Source organism: Psammomys obesus, unplaced genomic scaffold (assembly GCF_907164565.1).
Source record: "Psammomys obesus unplaced genomic scaffold, mPsaObe1.curated_primary_1811, whole genome shotgun sequence".
Lineage (NCBI taxonomy): Eukaryota > Metazoa > Chordata > Mammalia > Rodentia > Muridae > Psammomys > Psammomys obesus.
Genome location: NW_026596101.1, coordinates 14,978,706 through 15,004,053, shown reverse-complemented (window position 1 = coordinate 15,004,053; position 25,348 = coordinate 14,978,706). Strand labels below are relative to the sequence as shown.

The window sequence follows — 25,348 nt, the reverse complement described above, 5'->3', positions numbered from 1 at the left end:
ATCTTCTGTGTGGTTAACCTAGCCCACTTTTGATAAAATATTTTCATAAAATCATTTGTTCTAATCTAAGCAGTTATCACTATATACAAAGAACTTTCTTGATGAGAATAGTGTAGATGGTGCATGGTTCTGATGTTAGCGTTTTCTTTGGATGACTGATCTTGCAGATGTGAAATGTCAATGAATTATTCATGAAATTGCTTTCCTCTGAAATTTTAGCTTGGCTCTTCGTGTTATCAAACTTTTGAGTTTTTTTTTTTAACTTATTTAATCAAATTTGGTGAAGAAGAGTGTTCTCTCTTCAGAGGAGCCAGCCCCTCCAACTTTCCATGGGACCTTTTTGTGAACTGCTTCCCTTACTCTGCTCACGGACCGGACGCTGGTGAGGGCTCATTGTGAATCTGGCTTGGAGCATCTGCTATGAGGCAGCGTGTGGGGGAGGGGACGGGTGTGCCTGCCACCCAGTCTCAGTAGGTCAGAAGTGGGGAAAAAACTTAAGTCTCTGGCAACTTAGTCTACCAGTGTGAACAACCAGCATTTTTATTGCATCTGAGAATGCTCTCGCGTCAGTAGTTAGTACTGACTACACAACATTTTTCTTTTTAATCATTATTGTCTGTATCCACAGACATGGAATGATGGAATTACAGTTGATGTCAAAGAATGAGATTCTTTTATGCCTTATCAAAACAAAACAAAACAAAACAAAACAATCCTTGTTAGTGGCAGCACAAATAGAGGGAGCACCGCGCTCACAACCCAGGCGGCACCATCCGAACCCAGGCTCCTGGGCAGCAGGGACTGCTTCGAGTTACAGTGGACCCATGAGACACCATTAGAACTTGTCCATTTGCTTCTTAGGATATAAAGGGAAACCGAGTTTCTAAATACTTCCGGCCTGTCAGGAGGGTGTGGCATTGATCAAAAGGTACCAAGAAAATTCAACATCATCAGCAGAGTCTTGCTTTATGCCCTTGGAGCCCGAGAGCTCAGCTAGAATGTGGAAAAAGAGAGGAGAGACTTCTCAATTCAATTTTGTAATTAAAAAAAAAAAAAAAAGAGCTAGTGGTTTATATTTTGGTTCTACTTTTTTTTTTTTTTTTTTTTTTAACCAAGGCTTTCTTCATTATGGCGATGAGATGCTGGGAATATGAAGTCAGCTGTCTTCTGATGTGGGGCGGGGATTGGCAGCTAGGTCACATAAGCCTTGACAGTTCCCTTTGCTGGCCCTAAGCCTTCTCGTACAGATAGACACTACAAACAAGAGTGGGTCCCCAGCCTGTGTGTCTGACAAATGGGCCAACCTCCCGCCCGTTTGCTTGACTCTTACTAAGAAAAGAAATAAAATATAACAAATTGTCTTTACACCTTGGGACCTTGTAATTTTTTTTTTATACAAAAAAAGTTCAATATTTTCAACAGTTCCCATTATTAATTACTACTTTACTGATAAAACTCTGAAAGTGTGAGCCTGAAATTTCATCATGCAAAAATATTGACTGCAGCAGGAGAGAACATTTTTTTTTAACAACTTTTTTTTTTTTTTCTCTTTTCAAACTTAGGAACTTGTTTAAGATAGTCAAGAAGGCAGTGGCAGGGTAAACACAAGGAACAGGAATGTATCAAAAACAGATTAAAACACACACACACACACACACACACCCTCACACATACCCCACCCCACAAACCTGTACAAAATGTTCCAATTAATGAGAATAGAAAACAAATTATGTCAACTATGTTACAATTTAAAAGCCAAAAAAAGTGTAGTTTCTTCCTTCCTCCCACACGTCAAGATGTCATCCAACGTTTGTAAGTCAAGGTAATGAAATAAAGTACATGTGCAGCATTGACTGCAAATCCATTACAATACAGTAGATTTTCCCCCCAAAGATGTTTGTTTTTCCTCTTTTAAAAAAAAAAAGTATCATTAACAAAATGTAGTTGCACAAAAAGCAAAGATGTTTTGACAAACAAGTGTATGCATTTATTCCTTTTTAGGAACAATACCTAAAAAATAAAATAATTAAAAAGAAAAAACTGCCCTCGGCCCTCCCCCTCAAAAGACAACGATTCACACAGACACATCGGGATATATGTACAACCGAGTCAACCCCATTCTAAAGAAGCGACCGTAATCCCCCCAAGGGACAGAATCGGAACCGTGAAAGTCAGAGTGAAGATTGCTTGCTGTAAAGCCTGAGAACTTTTTTTTTTTCAGTTGGTTCTTCTGCAAGGCTGTGACACCTGCAAAGATATGTAAAATCTAATTTTCTTTTTTATTTTTTGCTACAGTCTTTAGACTAAGCATGCAAGACATACGACTAAGTGCAACTGAGTGAAATGTATATTTTTAAAAATTTTTAATCATTCCCTAAAGGTTTGAACTGAGGTATGCGTACTAACAGTTCTCATGCTGTTATCTTTACTCATGTCTAGCTACACATGCTGAGAATGAACTAATCTACCAGATTTTTATCCTCTTTTGAATATCTAACCAGCAACCACTCAGTTTAGAAGCACAGGGCCCCCTTCCCATGACCCTGCCTGGCTACTGCCTGCACTTCATGAAGCTGCCTGGAAAAGTGTGTGTGGGAGGGCAGGGGTGAGGGGTGGGGGAGAGCACGAGTAACCACAGACCGCCCCTCTGTAGAAAGCAGGGCAAACTTTCACAGGTAATTGCCAAAGATGTTCTATTCTAAGCTTATGAATGGATGGGAATGCCACCTTTTTTTGTGTGTAAATGAAAAATGCTGACTGAATCATAATCTGAAAAAGGAAAAACAACAACAAAAAGCCAAAGGGAACTACAGGATAGATGCCAAGATAAACCAAAATTAATGCCGTGATCAGAGCACAGCTGTTAAAGAAAAGTGGCATAAGAGCATTCTAAAAATCTCTTTATTCCAGAAGTGGCCTAGTGCAGCCAGATACTTCTCAGCAATCTGAGTTTATCCTAGATGTCTCCTCGATTCATACACTAATTTTCAGAATCATACATTCATTTCCTTTTCTTTGAGATGGTACCCCGTTCTTTCTATAGGAGCTCTAATACTGCTGTCCGGGTTTCTTTTCTCTGCAGCAGCCCCGTATTTTCTCCTTACAGGAGTTTGTTTTGGTCTCTGTATAGGTAGAGAAAAAAAGGAGAAAAAAAAAAAACCCAAAAAACAACAAAAGTAGAAAAAAGTAAAAAACTTTGGTTGCAATTCCTACTGAGTCTGCTAAATGAACTCTGTTGATGGCAAATAGCCTGGACCTCATCATCTGCCTCTGAATCCTTTTGCCTCCTTTGATCAACAATAAGAGGATATTTGGCTTCATCAGATAAAGCATAAAAGAAAATAATTTACCTTTGCGTAATATCTTTGGTAATTTTAGAAAAGAAGAAAAAAGAAAAAGGTACAAAGTATATAAATTAAGCTCTGAAAGGCTCACAAACTAAACCCAAACAAGAGTTACAGCCCTAGATAAATAAATTCCAGGGAGGTGAGTGCAGATGGAAGTGTGGAGGGGCTTGAAGGGCTGAGGATACACTGACCTAGAGCTTCACCCTCCTTGGGCCCTGGTCCCCGGAGCCTCCGTCTACCTGGAGTCCTCTTCTGTGCTACTGGGTGGGGCGGTGCTCGTGAGCCTCGCAGACTGAGCTGCAGTCCGGACTCTGTGCGCTGGAAACCGACACATTAGCATCTGCTGAGCTCAGTCCTCATTAACTCCCGTAACAAGTTCAACATGAAGTCTCATTTGCATTAAAACAGATGAATGCCACCAAGCAGGTCTGAACTCAGCCTTATCACAGGCGGTTGAGTAAAGTTGCTTAGGGAATCTGGCTTTTTGGTCGTTTCGCAAACAAAGCAGCCTAGGCCGTTAGGGACAACTCAGAGCCTGCGGTCCTGGCCACCTGATGGGAGGAGGGAACACCTTCCACGGCCATCAAGACGGTCTAATTGTTAGGGATTGTTGACTCTTTTCAGTCTCTCTCTCGGCTATGTTTCCTGATGCTGAGAGAATGTGGCGGCAGTTACTCACCGTTGTGGGCACTACGAAAATAAAAGGGGAGTCTCATACAGTCCCCATCCCAACCCCAGGGCTGCTCCTGTGAAATGAGCCTGCTGTGTTCCTAGAGTGTGTGCGCAACACGGGTTTCTCTCTTCTCTTTCCTGTCATTCCTTCTCCTTCTGGCAGGACGTCATGTCCCTGTGAGAGGACCTTCAGGTCAAAGGTGCAGTCTTTGGGATCTTTTTTTTTTTTTTTGGAAAAAGACCAAAACGGAATGTTTTGTTTTGTTTGTTTTTTTTTTTTTTTTTGAAACTTGAGAGAAACATGGTGATGTCTATAGGAAAATGGAATGAGTGCCAGAAAACTACAGACGAGAAATGACATTCAGCTTTGTATAATAAAAACACCTATTAACATTCATCACAAGGTACAGAAAATGTGAAGCCTCCAAGAGGCCATGGGCCCAAATGGAGGCCTGAGGTCAGAACTTAAAATGGTATAGAAGAAGCAAAAAAAAAAAAAAAAAAAAAAAATTGCAATACATTAAAAAGTTTGGGATAATTATTTTTAACCCCTCCCCCCAATACACACACAAAGGCCTTCCCCCATCCCAACTGGAAGCAAAAACGAAAATGAAAACAAAACAAAACAAAAAAACCCAAAGTGAGTAAAGGCAGTGATATCAACATGCAGTGCTGTGCAAATAGGTCGTCCACTGGAGTCTTGAATCGGGCGAAGGCTTGGTCTGCAGCGCAGGGCGCGAGCTCAGTCGGGGTGTCCTGGATGTCCGGGGCTGGCGGGACAGAACTGCAGTTCAAAGTCTGCTGCTAAAAGTCGATCCGTTTATCGAATTTACAACACTGATGTTGACTCAGAGAGGAAAATCCCAAGTACCAAACAGGTCCGTCCAATGCACAGAGTACAAATCCCTTTTGTCAACAAAAAGTAGAAAAATCAAAAATACTCCCAAATGGGATTCTTGATGGCACTAAGAGTTAACACATTTCAGAGTCGTCAAAATGTAGCGAAAATCCTCCAGACTGTACAACAAGCGGAGGACGGCTTCACTGCTAACTTTTGACGTGGTTTGTTTGTTTTAATTTGTTTTGTTTTGCTTTTTTTTTTTTTTTTTTTTTCCCCAATCTTCGGTCTCAGGGGTCGGCCCGTCCAGAGGTTCACTCCATGTCCTCATTTACTGGTTCATCTTCGTAATCTCTGTCATGGTCAAAATCTGGACTGTGGTTGGCTGTTGTCACTAAGGACAGAGGCCCTTCAGCTTCCTCGGGGTCGAGGGGTTCCTCTTTGACGTGTACGGGATGCCTACAGAGAGAGAGGAAGACATCCAGATTGATGCTGGTGCTGGGGCATGAGGACCTCGTGACAGTACAGTGAATAGAGCTTGGACTATGCATTTCTAAGAGACTGCAGGTGATGGCGCTGGTCCCAGGGCCACGCTTTTGGGTACCAAATAAGGGGCCCCACAGTGACATCCTGGGCGGATGAATGCCATCCTGCAAATAATTATGTGAGGCGGAATCTGTAATACAGCGGTGGTTCGTGGGGGACCGCTGAGCACGGGAGGCTTGCTGTGTGTTCCGCTTTGCTAGTTAACATGCAGAACCTGTGAAAGAACCCTCCAGAGGACGACCCCGAGCGAGGTTCTATCATTAATCAACTTCAAGCAAACACAGCAAAGAGACACCATGATACATGCTTGAAGCTCCAAATTAATGCATATTTTTACAAACTGTCAATAAGGCAAGAAAAGCCCTGCCAGGAAACACAAACGGAGAGGAAAAGGCTCGCCCGACACAACAATATGATAAGAGAGCAGAGCCCCAATCAGAATAATAACGCTGTCAGCTGTAAACAAGGCAAAGCATGAGGCCCGGCTGGTAGCCGCCACCGGGACACTCTCGCTGCCTTGAGAGCTGCCAACTTTCTCATTATGGATTGGGGCTCAGTTCATCTGAAGGGGGCTGGCTCCATCACACAAAACCACTCTGATAACAACTGCGAAAAGCTGTTCCGTAAATCATATTTACAACCGATCTTTTGCAAATACAAATGACTTTCTGTTGCGGGGGGCTTTTGATATGTAAAAGAACCATTCAAGTTAAAATGCACCCATCTCTGAGGCAGGCTGCAAGTGGAAGGGACTTAGAATGGACATTATCAAGTATTAGTAATAAGAGGCGGTGCTGGGGATGGCGGGCTTGCTAAATAATTGATGCTGTGTGCAAGCCCCAAAGGCCCCTGGAACCATTTAAAAACAAACAGAGGCACACTTTGGACTGCCCTAGAAGATAGGAACCTTCAAAATCAATTGACACTAAAATTAGCACAGCATAGGGGGCGGGGGTGGGGGGACCCAGATGTCAGATAAATAGCTTTAAACAATTATGCCCATAGTCTTAAAAACCACTTGCAAAACAAACCAGAGCCTCACAGTACATTTTGTATGTTCGCTCCAGCTACTTAAAATTTTTAATAGTTGTGTTCATCTTTCTTACTGAAATAAGGCCCAGGCCTGGCTATATAGCTTGTAGAGCCCCTGAATGAAAAATATTCATAACTTCAAGAGAAAAGTCGAACATTTCCAAGAGGGCAGTGTCCTTTCATGCCTGGGGAACCAATGTCACTGAGCACGCCACATGCCTGTGTGGTAAGCTGAGGTTAGGGTTAGTGCTTCCCTCTCCCTTCCCTTTGAGGAACATATCATTACATGCTTAGATATGGTGGGGCTATTATTATTTTTTATTTTGTTGGCTTTTCCATTACAGCTTTGCTGGTTACGGGAGAGCCCGCCTGCTGTAGGTCAGTCCCTTTACACAGGGCATTCTGCAATCGCCTTTCTTTCCCTCCGCTGTTTGCATGATGCAGTAAGCCACTGCTGGCCATTAATCTCCCTCTTTCTGTTGATTTACCTCTATGGGATAAATGTCTAAGAATGGAATTGTTGGAGCAGAGGCCAAAACATCTTTATGGTCCTCCTGATTTATTGAGATATTAATTTGCAGAGGGGCTATCAAGTGAGTCTTGATCTCGGCGTCCCAAGCGTTGATTTTAAAAGACAGTGAGTATCCTTGTGCGCAGGTGAGAGGTAGAGTCCAAGTTACCTTGTGCTCACCCCCGGCATTACTGACCACAGTGGATGCTTATTTCTGTCTCCTGATTTCACTGTGACTTCATCAGTCACTCCATCACCACTGCTTTATGGGTTTAGTAACGCCCGGAAACAGGAATCTGTCCTTCAAATCAGTTATTGGGGCCCAACTGTGATTTTCCAGAGTAATACTCTCCTGCTTCAATTTTCAAAAGCTGTCACACTTAGTACTTAACAATTTCTGGTTCTCAGGTTACAACCTGATGCTATTATACAGAGCCTTGGAGGTAAGGATTGGAAGCCCTAGAAAACACCAAAGAGTGTATTTTGTTCTCCCAAAACTTCATTGAATATTTACTGCCTGCAATCACAGGTAGATAGATGTATCCCAGTGCTTATCAGAGACTGAATGGCCAACAAATACCAACTAGATCTGCTTTGGGACGAGCTGAAAATCTATGGCAGTATGACGGTAGGAATTCTTCAGCCTTCCGTGTCAGATAGGCACTGTTAAAGGCTTTCCTCCCCCAGGTGTACACATAGCGTGCCTACTACAGAACAGGCCTACACAGTGACTGCCCATCTCAAGCCTCCCCCGACCAGGCCTGCCCTTTCTTTCCAGCATCGGCTGTTTCCAAGAGGGCTCCCAATGGATAGCGAAGCAAAAATCATCTCTCCGTTCCCCTTACATCTGAGTAATCCTTTTGTACGGCTGGTCTGGGAACACGTGAGTTTTTAGCTACTGTCGACCAGTATTTGAAGGCATTGTGTTCCTTCCTGCTCAGGGTACACAGGCAGCACAGAGCCTTCGGTGCGGTGGCCCGTCAGCTCCGCTCAGAATGAGAGCTTCCTGCCCCTAAACCGTCATTACGTGACTACCTTCGACTGTGCTCTGAAAGGGAAGGGCGACACGGTGGTTTGTGTTCGCAGCAAGGCGAAGGGCAGGGCTGCGTTCCAGCACTGCCTATGTGCTAACAACTGTCTTGTAAGCCTTGTAAAGTTTATGGCTTGATTTATTTCAATAGACTGGAAGGGTTAAAAAACAATTTTATGCACGCTGGACGAGAGTGAAATCTCTGTCATTACAGAAGTCTCTTAATGGAAGTACGGGGTCAGCGAGATAACTGGCTGTGACACTGATAGTAGCACGGTGAAGCTGTTGTTGGCACAGAGAACCGCAGGGCATGAGGCACAGACCCAACGTGTGATCATCGTGTTTTCATAGCGCTATGCAGGGACAATTTTTGTTTTGTTATTTATTTATTTTTTTTCTTTTCAAGCATTTCAAGGCTTTGCTTTGTTACGTACCAGGATGACTGCTGTAAAATACAGTTGGTTTTTTTTTTTTTTGGGGGGGGGGCACATCTGCAGTTCATTCAATCTTGTTAAACAAATGAACTTCCATTGCTGATATGCCTGTCTCTGTGGACCTTTCCCTTTTTTAAATTTACTCTTCTGCCCGCCCCCCCCCCCCCCCGCCACCGCCCCGTGACTGATCTTTTTACTAATAGGAAAGTAACTCCGTGGAGTTTGAACGGATTTTGAGAAAACAGTGATTCTTCCACTCAGTAACTTCATATATTCTTTATCTTTGTGTCTTGGTGTGGCTAATACACTAATTTACAACTGCTCTGAACTCTCTGAATACTGGCATGAAACGTCACAGTGACAGTGAATGTCTGTGAGGTAACAAAAGAATCAGACTCTTCGGGGAAGATGAAATCCAGCGGCAACAGTGGGGAAGACAGACACATTCCCAAATGCCGGGGTGCCTTTGCTGGGAGACTATGCCCGCAAATTAAAACACATCACTTCTGCCTCAGAAGATCCCTTTCAAAGCACTTAGGGCACGAGACTCAGATGCTAGAAAGTAAGATTTCAAACTTCTCCATTATGCTGGCAGATACCATTTGCCCCCCTTTGTCACTAGATGCCAGTCTGTTCTGTCCGTACTTGTTAAAGGTCACATTTTCCATTCCCATCACTCAAATTTCCTAAAATAAGATGTTGGTCGGTAATTCCGAAAGAATGTGGAGACAAGTGGCCTATTCTTGGAGCGGACAGTACTGGAAACACTGAACTGGTCCAGTTACTTTAAGTGGGCTATGGTTTTGGAGAAACTCCCTGAAAGGCAGACTGTCATCCACAGCTGGGCTCACTGCACCCCTGAGCATCTGGAGTCACATGATTTCTTGTCTGTTTTAGGACCCTTCCTAGGAATAAAAGGGGGGGGTATAGCAGAGGCAGTAGTTTCCAGCCTTCACCAACCACAAAGGCGCATCCCAACTTGGTGGCCTCGCTGAGGCCTTGCCTGGCCCTGGTGTCATTCGCATTCAGCCCAGGCACTTTCCATTGCCCACTGCTTCATTCAGTTATATGTGCTCTCATTATCCTGCCGTCTGCTGCTGTAATGCTCCTATTAATTTTCCTTTTGATATTTTAAGAGCAATCTATAAATCATGCTGCCTTTCATTTGTGCCACCATTCATGCTCGGTAATAATGCCGCGGTGTCGTGGTTCAAGTGGTTAAACTTAGCATGCGGTCAGGTAAACAAGCGTCTTCTTCCTCGCTAGGTTAGGCTTGCCTGGGAGGTGAACTCACCATGAGCTTTCTCAAAGGGGTGTACACTGATTTAAATTAAAAAAAAAAAAATCACAGTGTGGCTTCAATAACGATCTGAGATGCAAAGTGGAGGAAACTTCTCATTTCCTTGCTGTGTGCACGTACAGCGGGTGAAGCTACTGGCTTTTAGGAGGAAGTTACCGGCTAGTCCTCTTGTGTGCTAACAAGCGACCCCAGGGCTCCTAAGAAATCGGGAGAGATATGGGAGCTGTGCAGAAGTGGAGCTTGTTGGTGTGTTTACTAGCGAGGCTGGGGGCAGGCGACAGAAAGCTTTGGGTAGACAGTACTCACACGGCTTGCAGAGGGGATCTGCCCGGACTGCTGTCGCTCTCGTTGCTGTTGGTGTGCTCCATGGCCCCGTTCAGCTCCTCCCGGATGGCACTGGCCAGGTTGCCCAGCGTGGGGTTGCCCATGGACGCGGTAGTGTACAGAGGTATACTGTTCTCAGCCATGGAAGCCTGCATGGACCGAGAGAGACCGAATAAAATCACAACGGGGACAAGACGGGAACACGACAGGAACGCTCTGACTTAGGGATGTGTGCCGTGCTTGACAGCCTTTGGTTCAAGTTCGCAGCATCACGGTTTCCAGAAGCTGTAGGAGTTTGCTTTAGGAGCCTTGAGCTTTGTCTGGATATGCTATCTGGTTACCAAGGAGTTCATGGGCGAAGTCTCCTGCTGGAGTCATACAGTTTAGACAAAGGTATCTAATAAGAGTGTATAGCCAAGGCCTTTTTTTTTTTTTTTTTAAGAAGAACTGAATATTTCCAGATCATAGTGAAATATAATGGAATTTTCATTTCTTTATCCATTTTGATGACTGCACTATTGGATATCTGAGATTTGATCAAGTTATATGGCCACATGGCTCAAATTTATGAGAACTTCCATAAACACCCATAGGAAAGGAAGAGGTTATGGAACTGGAATCAGTTTTTTCTCCCCATCACTCCCATTTTAATGACTTTTGAACCTGCTGAGTGAAGGCTGACATCACCAGATGACAGTAATACCACACAGTCTTTCAGCCTCAGACTAAAAATCATGAAGGACTTTGAAAGTGAAGAAAAAAAATGTTTAGCCAAAAAAAAAAAAAAAAAAAAAAAGAAAGAGGGTATTTCCTTTACGACTAAGTATATCCATAAAGTCATTCCAAATGAGCATCAGCAAAAAAGTATGGAAAGACAACCCCCATACATACATATGAAAGTCTGATAGATTACTGTTCATTTTCTGTCATACCAAGTGCAAACGTGATGGCCACCCCGTCTACAATGTGGACAGTTGTCAAAAGCACCACCGGACTGAAGGAACCCCATTTGTTTCCCATGGGTAGGAAGTGTGCCCCATTGGCTTTTTATTTTATTATTCAGGAGGACAGACTTGGAAAAAGAGGCAGATGTAACTGTCTCCTTTGCAGACTACACTATGCCTGGTTTTCCATCCTAATGAACGTATGATCACAAGACAACCTGGCCTCGTGGCTTCCATTGGCCCGTCATGTAAGAGTCCTAACTATTCTAGAAAAAGCTGGCACCAAAGAGAAGGTACGAATCAGAAACAAAGGGAAAACGGGAGCAGAGCTGGGCTGCGGTGGGTCTGTTTGGTAGTCAGCTGCAGTCTCGCCCCCTGAGTAAAGCCAGTGCCCTAGACAGGCGCCCCTGTGCATGCTCAAGGCACCTCCCCTTTCTCCCTTGTGGAATTATCTGTTTCCTTTTTAAAAGTAAAGGGATGAGGGGAATCTCATGATTTCGCAGTGTGGGGACCATTTCCTACTCCTTGATGGTTCATCAGATAGCCAGTTTGCATCCAGCCCTTTCTGAACGCAACAAAACATTTCTATTCCATCTGGGCCAAGAGGTTGGCAGGTTACTATTACTGCCAGCTGCAGCTGGGCTGCATGACGTGACACCACACGGTGGCCACACTTCCCCGCCATGTCAAGTTCTGCTCGAACTATCAACTGAGGGGCCCTCTCTCTCTGGAAGAACCATGGGATGTGTGCTCCCTGGACAACTTCACTCCTGAACGGTCAAGGTGGGAGAGAAGCTGGGGCCAATGCTACCTTGATATCTTACTGGAGTCCAAAGCCCCAAACTGAGACGTAAAAACCACGGAAACAGTCATAGGAATGCCTATGAGGTTGAGTGTCTGTTTAGTCTTTTTGATTCTCAAAGTATTATGGGTAAAAGCCATTTCTGATTGCCAGTGGGTTATGAATCGTGGGCAAGAGGCCCAGCAGCCACAGTGACAAAGGTCACCCAGCAGCAGGCCCTTGTTTTGGCCCCTTATCTCTCAGACACAATGTAAGTACAGAGAACCAGTCTTGTCCCTTTAACACCAGCCACTGGGCTACAGTAAGACCCTAGGGCCTGGCTCACCACTCTGCCTCTTGAGTAGTCCTTTGCAACGTGAAGGCTCAGTGCAACCCACAGATTGCCACCTTCTAATGGGCCCTTCCTGTAGCCGATGCTCTCAGGAGCAAGTGTGTCACAATGTGTATAACGGACCTAATTATATAAATGGTCCTGGGCACGGTGTGTGGCTTCGTATCAAACTGGCACCTCTGCCAGCAACGCCACGGTTCTTAAGCGATGGCCCACGAGTACCACGGCTCTTGGAATGTTAGCTGCTCTGCACTCCCTGGGAAAAAGGCAGTCTATAAATACGAAGCTTTATGGTTACCCTTAGTAACTCTACTTTTTCAGAGCATAATGCAATCTGTCCCAAGGCCCATGTTTTATTTCTGTAGTGGATTCTGCTGTCCTATTTTATAAATTGTGTATCACGCCGTTATGGCGCTCTAGTAAAATTTTTTTTTTTGAAAGATATTGTTGCGCTGTTATTTTTACTTGCCTTGAAAAATGGAAGTGGGTGATAATGGAAGGGAAGGCCCTGCTGGTAGGATCTTTATTTAATTTGCATGGCAGGAAGCTGTCTTGTATGACTGGCTGTCTACTGATGGGGAATCCAAATTCAAGAGGAGGGGCAAAGGAGACACTCCTTAAAGTGTTCCTGGAAAGCTGCAGGAGAGTTTCAGGGGAGCAGAGGGAACACAGAAGCGTGCAGTGGGGTGCAAAAACACAAGTCTCAGAGACAGAGCATGAGCACATCTGTAATGATACAGCACGCTAATTGAAATTAGTCACGTAGTTAAGGGAACGCAAAGGACGAGGATCATTTTTTTCCCCCTTTCCGCCTCATGAATGTAAAATGTGCTTGTAATTTTAATACCATTCCAGATAGAGATGCCTTTACATTCATACTTCACAAGACTCCAGGGAAAATAAGTTCCTAATGCATGGTATTTACAGTGGCAGAGTGCAAACGGGCTTTCATTTACTCTCCGAAAGTTACTGTGTAAACCACGAGTAATTAAAGGAGACTCGGAAATTTAGTTTGGGCTAAAAAGAAATACATAGAATTACTGAGATGCTCAGTTCAGTGAGTCTGCCTTGAACTGGTGTCAGGGGCATTTTTATCCGGGAAGAGCCTTCCGATGCTGCGGGTGAGCTGGGAAGCCAGGTCTGTGGCACACAGACTAGGGCCTCAGTCAATATTTGTTTAGCAAGTGGTGAGAATCAGGCTGCTGTCAATGCCTTTTCCTCCTTCATCCACTTCCCATCATGCTACAGGCTCTGAGCCTTTTCCCACTCGCATCCCTTTTTGGGTGTTTGTTTCCCTATTTCTGCCTTCACTTAGAAATGTTATGGTCCTAAAGAAAAGCCCGAGACATCACAGAAATCAACAAGCAGTCCTGGGGTGCTACAGTATTCATAGTGAATGGGGCTAAGGGTGTCTGATGACTAAAGTGAGACTTGTCTACATGTCATCTGGTCTAAATGTTGCAAGATTCTTTCTCGCATGTCTTCTAGGATAGTATAGGTAGGTTTAGAAACAAAACAGTGACTATGAGGATCCTGGCTACTTCTGAGCTCTTAAGGGAGACCCGAGCATGGCGCTGGGTTTTTAAAAGATGTGATACCAGACACTCGGCTATTTTTAGAAATCACTTGGTGGCGTGGTAACTGTGAGGAACAAGACACTTAAGGCTGGCCTGACACGCAAGCTTGTCCCTCCTGCCGCTCACCCCCAAGGCTCACACCTTCGAAGACCCTCACTGAGGTGGTCACGTGTGATTTAACCTGTCAGGAGGAAACAACAGACATCCTGCTCTAGGATGCTGGGTTTTCCTGAATGACTGGCTGGAAACTTCTACTTTCCTTACGCTTTTTGTTGTCTCGACAGTCGACTTACACAAGAGGAAACAAACCCAGGCACCCTCCTCCCCCAAGAAAGAAAAGGTGTTGAAATGGACTTTAATAAAGCCTCGTTTTTCTCTTTAAACCTGTGAACAATGGAAGGTCACGTGACGCCACGGCCTATCATCCAGCACATTAATAGCTGTGCTAGAGTAATTACACTTGTGGTATTTTTGCCTCAAGTGAAATTCTGAAATAAGAGGATGGAAATTATGATACTGCTGATAAATATTAATAAGTGAACTTTTAATTTTTTTTTTTTTTTTTTTTTTTGCCACAATATTCAAAATGCTGAGCATCCTGCTAATGCTGAAGCAGCCCGATGTTTGCCTCCGGGGAGAACGATGCTTTGTGCACTTAAGAAAAAAGTTTAACGGAATTAAAATTTAATATCTAATTAGAGTGAGGCTAATATATTTTGAAATGAGTGGGGGAGCCCTGCGCCTGTGCTGCAGATTGGGGGGGGGTGGTGGCCGTTAAACTCACCTGTAAAGCTGCATTGAGAGGTGTGCAGTAGGCATGGCTGCTCTGCATGTTTTTAATAAGGGAGGGGTTACTGCGTGAGAAAAAAAAAAAAAAAGATAAAGACTCAAAGTTAAACACAGTCCACCCAGAGGTCCCCGCTAAAGTTTTGTTTTCAAAAGTTCGCTGGTAGCCTTCCACATTTGAAACTCTTCCCCCCTCCCAGTCAGTCACCGAAATGAAGGAAAGTTAAGCTTTCCCAGGGTTGGTCTGGGCGAATACCTCTGGGGATGAACCTGGCTGTTCATCCTGGGGAAAATGCTTTAAATTATAACATACTCAGGCTCCAGGAGGAAGGTGAGAGCCTGGTGGAGGGCCGGGTGCCTGGCACTGCGTGAGGAGCTTTCAGCTCAGAGGCTTCCTTCTCAGCTGAACTTGACCCTGACTGCTACAGGAAAGGCACTTTTATTTCTCCTTTGCAAAGCAAGAGCTTAGGCTGTTGCCTTTCCTGGACAGCCCAGTCTGCGCAAGCATGCTCTTAATTTGGTGCTGTTTCTATTGACTAGGTAAAAGAAGCCAAGGTACTATTTTTAAAAAGAAAAAGAAAAATAGTCCTGCCCTAGTTTTAAAAACAAAACAAAACACCACAAAATTACATTGGGCATACTGAGGGCAGGTGTGGCTTCTAGTAGGTAATGAGGTCCATTTATCAACAGACTTTTAAGAAAATGATATTATCAATCTTTCCCCCGTGCTTGGGACAATATGGTTTTCAGGTTTTTTTTGAGACAGGGTCTCTACAAAGTCCGAGCTGTCCTGGAAACATGTGATCCTCCTGTCTCAGCCTCCTGGGGGCTGTCATTACAGGCACATACCCCTGTGCCTAGCTTGTTCATAATTATCATTACTCTAGTGTTCACACAGGAAAAAAAGAAAAATTATCCCACCAGATGTATACTGTAACCATCATTTCCTCTCACTTGCAGGGACTGTGGGTCACGCAGGAAATACCTAGCTTGGAGGGTTCCCCATAAGCTGCTGAATCAAAATACCGTCAACCATTGGCATTAAAGACATAGTAAAAGCATCGCTCTAGGCACTGGCGTTCCAAAGAGAAACGAGCAAGGTCCATGTACAGATCACACCGCTTAGTTTGTGTTGCAGAAAGCTGTGGCACTGCTCTTGGGTGGAATGTCATACTACATGGGATGAGTCAACCATGCAAAAGCCAAAGCAACGGCAGAAACAAAAGAACAAAGCAAGTAAAGGCTCTTACTGTGCGCCAAGCTCGTCAGAGTTTTCACCGGGGCAGTATTTGCGAGGACGGCCTCGTTGAATATGGCGGCCACGTATAAACTCTTCATCATCAACTGTCCAAAAGGACCCAAACTCATCCTCTACTCTGATAAAGCACTTATGCAGTGAGAGGTTGGTGCGAATGGCACCCTGGGATAGGAGCAGCAGCAAAGGAGATGGAGTGGCAACAAAAGGAGACGGGGTTGGGGGCAGAACAGACATCCAATACAGGGAACAGGAAAAAGAAAATAAAATGCAATAAGCATAAGCAAATGGCTTGTGAGGGTTAATATGCATCGCCGCCTAAAAGCTACTAGCATGTGATGTAACAGAGACCAGCAAGCAGGGGCAGGGGGACTGGTGGGTATACGAGACAGGAGGGATGAAATGCTCTTTTGCTTCCTTTAACTGAGACAACATGAAAACCAGTTCTTTGGTCTGACGCCGCCTAGCAGCCTCTACGGTACACTTGTTAGCACAATCCAAGCTGGGCTAAGAAGTTCAAACACGGCGGACGTACCCACTGATCTTTTGTGGCCTCCGTTTTTGGAACTCTACTTCATCCACTGTCCATACTGCCCCTTTAACGTTCTCTACTCGCACAAAACACTTGTGAAGACTAAGATTATGACGCACTGCATTCTGCAGCAAGTATAAAAGAGAGAACATTGACATTTTTTTCTATAAGAAAAGACTCCAAAAATAAAAAATAAAAATCACAGCAGTACATTCAGCCCCGCATCTGTTAAACCATCCCCCCCCGAGAGCTGTAGCCACCAACTCCTCCCCCCATGGAGGACCTTCTTTTGAGTGTCTTTTTTTTTTTTTTTTTGAGAAAAACCTTAAATTATGAATTAATGGTACTCTGGCATTTAAGCCTAATTTCTGATACCATCCGACCCAAAGACACACTGGTAAATACGCATGCAAAGCCCCATGAAGGTCCCTCTACATTCATCTGAAACATCGTTAAAATGCTGTCAAAATCAGGAGCTGTATAAAGAATAAAAACTATTCTTTATAAAACCCACCCATGGGGGAATTCATAACAAGCTACTTTATTTTTAAATCATGAAAGGTGAACACTTCTAAATACATAGCTGTGTTACAAAGCACGCACAGGCTTTATTAAGGAAAATCCTGAAGAAGCATTTTACCATTGAGAGTACCTCCTTGGATGGCCCAAGATGACTAAGGGGGTGAACTCAGCATCAAGAGTTTGGTCTACAACCGAAGCAAAAGCCTTACCTTCCAGAATGTTTGGGAACACTGGTAATTAACTTGGAGGACCAATTTCAAGAAACTGAGGTAAATGCCAAGAACTTACAAGTAGGACTCTCAATGGCAAAATGACTATATTCCTGTAGTTGGTTCCCATGTTTCTTATGCTTAAAAGTCATTGTTGGCCACTGATAGCTGGGGTCCTTCACATCTAACAATGGGGACGTAATTCAAGTGTGAAGAGCTTTAAATGTCACGTATGTTTGGAAGAACCCATGACCCTGACTGGGTAACCAAACTGGATACACTTCAGTCCTGCCTGGCTGACTTACTGATCTGGACTCAGTGGTGGACTTGTGGTCATTTTTGTTTGTTTGTTTGTTTGTTTGTTTTGTCTGTTTGTTTTCATACAGAGTAAGTGTCTCAGCAAGGGCAGAATAAGTTGACCATCTATTAAGCTTTCAGCACCTCCTACAGAAGCCCTCACTTAATCCGAGCATTTTGTTGTTCAGACAAGCTACACTCTCCTCCTACAGTAATTCGCTGTCCTGGTGGCAAATTTTGAAACTCTGAGAGGTCGTCCAGGTTTCTGGACAATGATAATTGGTGACTAAGAGGATTCAGTTTCCCTAAAAGTCAATCCTCTATGATGCAGCATGTTAGAGGACAGCAGGACAATTTTTATTACTTATGTGTTGATCTGCTCACCAGTGGAATTCAAGGAATGAGTTCCCCGGGGGACTTTTGAGTAACCCCGGAAGCAGATTCGTGACGCTGACATGACTATCAAAGGGTATCCCTGAATGAAAAACTTTTTGATGGGTTGCTTAGAAACAAAAATCTACACATATAAACTTAACCTAGCTTTGAATGAAACTCTAATTTCTTATTTATGTTACACAGGGAATTTTTTCCTCCAAGAACGTGGAGGAGTCAGAAGTAAATAAAGCCACTTCCGATTCAAAATCAAGAGCGTACACGTACACACTTGGGAGAGACAGCTGGGAACAAGGTAGCATCGCTCATTGTTCAAAATTTTATCTGAGTATCAAAATGCACAAAGACTGAAATACTTTGGAGGATAGTCCTCATAAAAGAGGAATATATGTTAAACCAGAAAGCAACTTTAAAAAAAAAAAAAAAAAAAAAGCAGGAAAGATGAGTGACACCATTTCATGTTGTCTTTTAGACCACTGTCCCAGTAAGGGCACACAGAGAAAAACTGTCTATGTTGATGAGTCACTGAGCAATTCATACAGGACTGTTTGTTACTAGTGACCCTTCTGCTTGTACGTTACAAAGCTGGGAAGTGAGATGAGTTGAAATTCATACTTGCAACTGGTAATTATTTTGAAATGTGATCATTTGGTATTTGTAAAAAGCAATTTGAAGTCAGTGTCTACTTCATGCTTCTACTTCCTAAATTTTTAAAAGATTTGTGGCTAAAGAGCCTTTGTGTTTTATCTCCTGAGGCAGGCTGAGAAAGAGGCTAAGATCTGCAATAAAATTGCCTGTTAGCCCCTATGTGGCCAATGAATGAATTTTGTACCTATACCCATTTTGTTTCCTTATAGAAAACGAGAAAACAAAAACACGTTTCTTCCTAATTAAATTAAGGAAGTTGTATCCTATAATAGCACCTGTTGTACTGAAAGTACGAATAAGGACAAAACCTTAACTTCTAGGTGGTACTAAATAGATTTGCTTGGGAGAGTGTAACAAATTCAAACTAGGAAGCTGAAAAAAGTTGTGAAGGCTATTCGTGTAGCCCAGCCTTGCCTTGCACTCACAATATTCCTGCTTCTCAAATGCTGGGATTATTGGCATGCACCGCCATGCCTACCGAGGAAGGCTTAATGTAACATATGGAATAAACGCAGGTGAATTTTAGAAGGGTCACCAAGCATTTAGGGGTTATCTAGAGGAGTTATATGGAATCTGATCGGTTCTACCGCAAATGGTGTCACAGTACATAATCCTGAAAGTACCTTTTTTTCCTCAGGGTAACCATGAACCTCTGAATGGTGGGGGGGTCCATTCTGATAACTGATACCCTGCCTTCTGCAGAAATCAGCCGTTCTGCTGTGTGAGTACATGGGTTACATAGCTTCCTCTACTGATGGGGTTGATGAGCTTTGATCTAACCCCTGATGGATCTTATTCGGCCTGGTTGTGTCTCTGGGCTCCTAATCGGCCCCCTGTACATGACTGTTGGTTACCTGGGAATGGGTGACATGTAGTCCCTGTAAGCAATAAGGCCAACCTCAGAGTTAAGGGTCACAGTGTCCTCTCCTTTCCCCACAGAGAATTCTCCATCCACACCTCTCTTACAGGGGGCGGGGGCGGGGTCGCTCTTCCACCTGAGCATCTCAACAACAAAACCCTTCTTCCAGCCCTACTCCCACTGCAAGCGGAGGAGTCTCATCTCCCAGTAACTGGATTTTTCTCCACAAGAGTCTCCCTTCTATAAAGGTCAAAACTCAAGACGGCAAAGCTTACCTTCCACGTGGCTGCATTGCGTCGGAAGTAAGCAAACATTCGTGTGAACCAGTTATAGATTTCATTTAGTGTTAGCTGCTTTTCTGGAGATTCGAGAATGGCCTGTGAGGCAAAAAGGATCCGAAGAAGGTAATTTATAACCCCAACTGGCCAAAGCATTTGCTGGCGTTCACGAAAATGTAAACAAAACAGACAAACAAAAACTCAACAAAAAAAGAGAAGAAATGAAAACCTGGAATTCGGAGCAGAGTCCTCAGACAGGTTTGACAAAATGATCGAAGATTAATGGTTGTATTTAAACAGTTCAATAGCAAAACTCGAAATGGAATTATCTAATTGTTTAGAGTTTTTATTTCTGTTTCCGTACAGAAATATTAATTTATTAGTCATTCATAAAGCAGAATCAAAGAGAAATGCAAAACATTTCACTAGCTGATTAAAGCTCAGTAATTATTTAGAGCTCAGATTAATTCTAGGGATCAGAGATTACTGTAGCTTTGTGATAATTGACTTGCCATCTTTAAACAGCCTCATTCTCACTGTTGTGTGAAATGAATTCCCTAATAATCACATCGTATTGTAATACTTAATCAAAAGCAATTATGTTATATATTGCAGTTTTAAAAAACCTTATAGAAAAGGTTTTAGCATGCATGCATACTGAGTGGTTTTAAATCTACTTCATCAATATAATATGCCCCACGTACACCTTTTGATAGCATTTCACCGTCTGTGCTATTTACTTACCTGCCTAATTAAAGATGCATACGTAAATGGTGGTCTAACTTCTGCATTCTTATAAAATTCTTGGTTCTGCGCAATATCTGCTAAATAAGAATCATTGTCTTGTTAATGATCACTTGAAAAAAAAGCTGCGGATTCCCCATGATGCCCCAGGCAAAGGCAGAGCAGCTACCTGAAGAGATGGGCACGTTGTATTTGTCTGAGTACCGCCTGCGGATCGGCCCCACTGTGTGCATGCTGGTGGTGGTGATGACAGAGGGGCCTTGGGTGACGGGAGTCAGGGGGGCGGTTGGGGTGGTCGGAGTATGAGGTAAGCTCTGCGGAGAAGCCTCTGATGCGGACTTGGAGAGGGTGACACTTGATACCAGATTCAGCTGTGAGGAGTACAGTCTCGGTTAGAAGGACTCTCTCAAGAAGAGCGAACCCAAAACAAACCAAACAACAGAAATCCCAAGCAAGCCAAGGGAAACCTCTGCTGTCCCACAGGAAAGATGGGCGGACACCTGGCAGGGGTTACCTCTCCAGACTGGCATGCTTACACAGGATTCGCTTCCAACTGAAGGTATTCTCCTCTGCATGACAGCGAGGTCGAGGACTGAAGGAGCACCAGCGGTGTAAACCTGGCCTGTCAAGTATGACTCTTGGCAATCTACTACTACAACTAGAAAGCTGTGCTGCCTGATTTTTTTTTTTTCTCCTTAAAATTGCAATGGATTTATTAAGGGGCCACACAGGGCTCCGAGCCACTACAGAGAGCAGCAAGAAGTTATGAGACTTAAGTGCATAACTTAACTGAACACACCATGGTACTGTGCATGATGGACCCATGACTTCTGCTCAACAGTAGCACTTACTCAGGAAGCAGACATCTATTTCTATGAAGATGTAACATTTGGCTGCTTAAAAGTTTTAAACAGTCCAGCTATGGAAGTGAATCCTATCTGAAGCAGTGTAGAGCACCATTAATAAACACCCTTCTTTCCTTCTGTAATACCACATACTTCCTTATAATTCTTAACTATTTAAAGAGATGACTCTTCTCCAAAACTCATTGAGATAAGAAAACTCTCTAGAGTTTGACACTATAGAAGAACCTAGTGGTTTTTATCGTGTTTATCGAAATAGCAAATACTGAAAGAGCCTCTCCCAAGCCCAAGAAACCTCTACAAGGTACTCTTATTTGACATTTCATCACACCACATTTCAAATCAGTTACCATAACGTCCATTTTGCCGCTGTCAGATTCAACATTAAGCACAAGTGTTATTGGTTGGTAGAATTAAAAATGAGACCTTTGCTCCAGGGTATTGGGAAGGCTCAACTTAAATTCACACAATAGGAATGAAAGAGACCATGGAAATCTTCCCTGCACTGTAAGTTTGAAGGATAGAGAAAAGAGGAATCTGATATCATGAAAGGAACAGTAACAGAAAAACCCAGTTTTGGTGCTTAGAGCTAAAGGGTGGGCTGAGGGCTGTCAGCTGTTTCTACGTTCAGCTTGAAATATTGACTCAGCACAGCACAAGCCCCTAGTGCCCAAAAACAGCAAGCTGGGGAGATGGCATAGTCTGGCTGCAAGCAGGGCCCCTCCCAATGGTGCTAGAAAGTTGACTGTAATACACATTTGCAAACCAGGTGCTAGAAGTTCAAAATAGAGGCCAGGGACAGGGCAGAGCAAGATGCCAGTGGAGAAGAGCAAAGGCTGACTGACCGCTTTTCCCCCTCAGGCGGTAACAAGCACCTGAGTCCAGGAACTGTATATATTAGCCATTGGCTGAAGGAGGGGACAGATCACGAAATTAGTGTAGCAAGATCCCAGATACACAGCTTTGATCATTCAGCTGCTGAAAAGCCTGAGCATGAGACTTCCGAAGCCACGGATATCATTCATAAAAATACATACTCTAAAACACCTGCCCTGAGAGGTTTCCTTCCATTCACACGCCATTACAAACTGTTTATGTTTTACACAGACTGAAAGAGAAGCCTGTCCATATCCTTGTCTCAGACTCAAAGTCCATCCACATTCTTGTATGGGCCTACAGCCTCGGCACCCTCTTCTTATGCCCAGTTAGTTTCTAAAATCAGCACTAGAACCATTCCTACTTCTCAATTCTGCCTGCTTTGGGAAAAGATTCCATGAACAGTTTTTATCCTTGCTTACAAATGACACTCAATAAATATTACCAAAAACTTCTACAGGCTTAGAAGCAGAACTAAAACACAGAACTACAGTCCTAAAGAGCTTACTCTCGGAAGCAGGCATAAAACCCAGGCCCCTGGGGTCTCAGTCCACTTCTTGACTTCTTTTAGCCTAAGGATATCTATCATTCCTGTGCTCCTTTCTAGTTCCGTAAGGAAGTCCAGCGGGTACAAGCCCATCGCTTTGACTATTCAGCTCTGAGATGAATTGATGAACCAACACACAGAGGTATGCCATCAAAGGTATGCCATCAGACGTGTGCCAAGTCCTTGACTCTTGTAGCTTTTACATAGGGTTTAATACTTGGACTTGTTCTATCCTAGACGGTGACAATGAAGAAAACAGATCCCTCCAGGTTTGCACAAGCCAGGAAGATGGTAATGCAGGCTGAATTTTCTGGATGTTTTTGAATGTAGGTAGGAACTGGGAATAAACAGTGAGCTCGAGGAGAGGGGTTTACCGGGCTTGACAGATGACACCATGATTCACACCCACTGCTGGGCTGTCTCTAATAAGCCACAGAGGAAGCAGCCAATCTCAGCTAATTACCAGATAAAAATGTATTGTAAGGACTCTAATTAGGAGATGCGGATGGAGGTGATCTAATGATTAAATGGTGCATTCGACTGACCCCACCATCAATGTGCAGTGGTGCACAATGTCGCTGGAATATTTTGTAGAAACAGTAATTTTATTTCAGGGAGGGGAGACGGTAATATTTGTAATGATGGCTATGAGGTAAACTAATTAAAAGACAGTTCCTAGAGGAAAAGGGTGTCTGGGAGCAGCTGCAGCCATTCCAAACCCAAGTGCCAAGTCTCAATGGAAGAGCTTCAGTCAAGTGGAAAATTTCTGCCTGACCCCTGCCCTTGCTATTAATTTGCAGAAAAACTAATGACACATATACATATTCCCACAAAATTGTTCTAATTGCTAATTTGCCAAAGGAGCCTGGATTCTAAATTAAACATGACTGTAGCCTGCAAGGGAAGGACAAAAAGCTGAGAACTCCAAACAGGGGGCTTTGCCATGCAAGACCATCAGAAGGCTGGACCAACAAGTTAATGAGACACAACCCTGGCAGCTGCTGTGCAAGTGCCTCAATTCTAAACTTCTGTCAGATGATCATGAGTGTGTGTCTGTGTGTGTCAAGGAGAAACCATCTTTTTGAGAAAAGGTGTTTGGGGGGGAGGGGGACCTTCTTACAATGAAGGAGTCTACCCAAAATGTTGAACACAAAATAATCGTGAGCCACTATGGGCTTAGAAGAGCAACTGGGGTGCTGGGGTGATGACTCGGTCAGGAAGAGCTTGCCTAAAGATGAAGACCCAAGTTCACACCCTCAGCACCCTCAGGTGTGATGGCTCATGCCTCTAAAGCCGGCCCTAGGAAGGCAGAGACAGGAGGACTCCTGGGTTTGTTGGCAAGACAGCCTAGCCCAATCTGTGCTCCAGGCTCAGTAAGAGAGCCTGTCTCAAAAAGTAGGTTGAGAAATGATTGAAGAAGACATGGGATGTTGACCTCTGACTCGCGCGCGCGCGCGCGCGCGCACACACACACACAAGCATGCACAGAGATAAATGGGCAAATGAGGAACAGTGTGGGTTTTCTGCTGTTAGCCTGAAATATGCATCTTAATTTTAAATTATTAAGCCTTTATACAATCATCAGTGAAAAAGGAAAGCCTCGATGTTTTGTGGTTCTAAGCTTAGGTAAGGTTTTAAAAGATTTTTTTTTTTTTTCTTTTTCCAGGGCATGGAGCAGGAAGGGACTGGACTGGGAGGGTTTCTTTCCCTGATGGAAAACCCATTTTTCTCATTGTGTTCATTTTCTATTTAAGAAGAGGTTGCTATGTTTAGAAAAGCTAGTAACGCAGATATTTTTCTCCATGGCAAGTTGCCACTGAAGGGATGATTTCAGCAAAGATAATCTCTTCCAAACTCTGGCCAGGAGCTAAATTCTTATGTCACTTAAAAGTTGCTGCAAGCTTTTAGTTTTTAAATAAAAATACAAACAACTGTGCTATCAAGCCCAGTCTTTTTACCTCAGTTTGGATACTGAAGGACTTTCCTGGAAGCTTCCACCACTGAAACTATCCCAACTATCAGTGACCCAATATTGTACTCTGTCCTTTCTAAAAACAAAAATCAATCTTTAGTTTTTTCCACAGCACATTTCCCTCCTGTGTAAAGATGGTGAGTCACTCGCATTTAAAAAATAAACAAACCACTGGTGCAAACCTCAGACAGAAACAGACTTGTTAGGGAGTATTCCCACAAGAAACTTTTTTTTGTTTTGTTTTGTTTGTATTTGTGCTCTTGCTTCTCATGAAGACAGACTCTGAGAACAAAAGAAAGACCTGAAACCAAAACACCAGAGGCCAGCACAACACAGCAGGGACTTGGGGCTCACCGAACTGGTTTCTCTGCTGTTGGCTGGATGGGGCCTAAGAGGCTCAGGTCCTGCCCCCACCTGCAACGTTCAGAGACTGGAGGCTGCCTTTGTAGGCATGAATCACCAAGTTCAGGCTCCATGGACGGAGGGCAGGGCAGTGGGTGGCAGGGGGGAGGCCTTTGGGGAAGATTCTGCACTGATGGGAGCATGGCTTATTCGAGAGACTCAGAGGGTGGCATCCCTGGCAGGGACATGAACAACAAACCTGAGCTGAGGTGTGGAGGGGGACTTAACAAAAACCAGCCTACAAAACAGCTTTTGTGCGCTGTACATGAGAGTCCCCCTTTATGACAGGCCGCCATTACTGCTGCAAGGCCCCTGCAGCCCAGGCCTGATCACCCATCCCTTGAAGTTCACAAGCCTTTTTTTTTTTCCCCCAAAAGGGTGGAGGGGACCACTCTGGTTTCATAGGAGCTAAAAGCTATTTCAAAACAAGTCCTAATTGCTATAGTTAGACTCAGAGAGAAAATGTGCAAAGAGGAA

The 25,348-nt window shown here is 43.8% G+C and overlaps 1 protein-coding gene across 12 annotated transcripts in view; it reads right to left on the bottom strand.

Annotated features, from left to right (window-relative positions):
- Positions 1 to 516: 516 nt before the first annotated feature.
- The window catches only part of Foxp1 (forkhead box P1), a 382,214-nt gene continuing 357,382 nt past the window's right edge, over positions 517 to 25,348 (bottom strand). For 9 of the 12 annotated variants that reach the window (XM_055628587.1, XM_055628593.1, XM_055628592.1 and 6 more), the window contains 7 exons: positions 20,381 to 20,582; positions 20,212 to 20,291; positions 19,465 to 19,566; positions 16,265 to 16,386; positions 14,473 to 14,542; positions 10,017 to 10,183; positions 1,972 to 5,316 (listed from right to left, as the gene is read on the bottom strand). In XM_055628587.1, the coding sequence (XP_055484562.1) occupies positions 5,172 to 5,316; positions 10,017 to 10,183; positions 14,473 to 14,542; positions 16,265 to 16,386; positions 19,465 to 19,566; positions 20,212 to 20,291; positions 20,381 to 20,582 (888 nt within the window). In that variant the 3' untranslated portion in view covers positions 1,972 to 5,171. Of the gene's footprint in view, positions 994 to 1,971; positions 5,317 to 10,016; positions 10,184 to 14,472; positions 14,543 to 16,264; positions 16,387 to 19,464; positions 19,567 to 20,211; positions 20,292 to 20,380; positions 20,583 to 25,348 lie in introns of those variants that run through there. The other 3 variants (XM_055628591.1, XM_055628594.1, XR_008722666.1) reach the window with 2 other exon arrangements.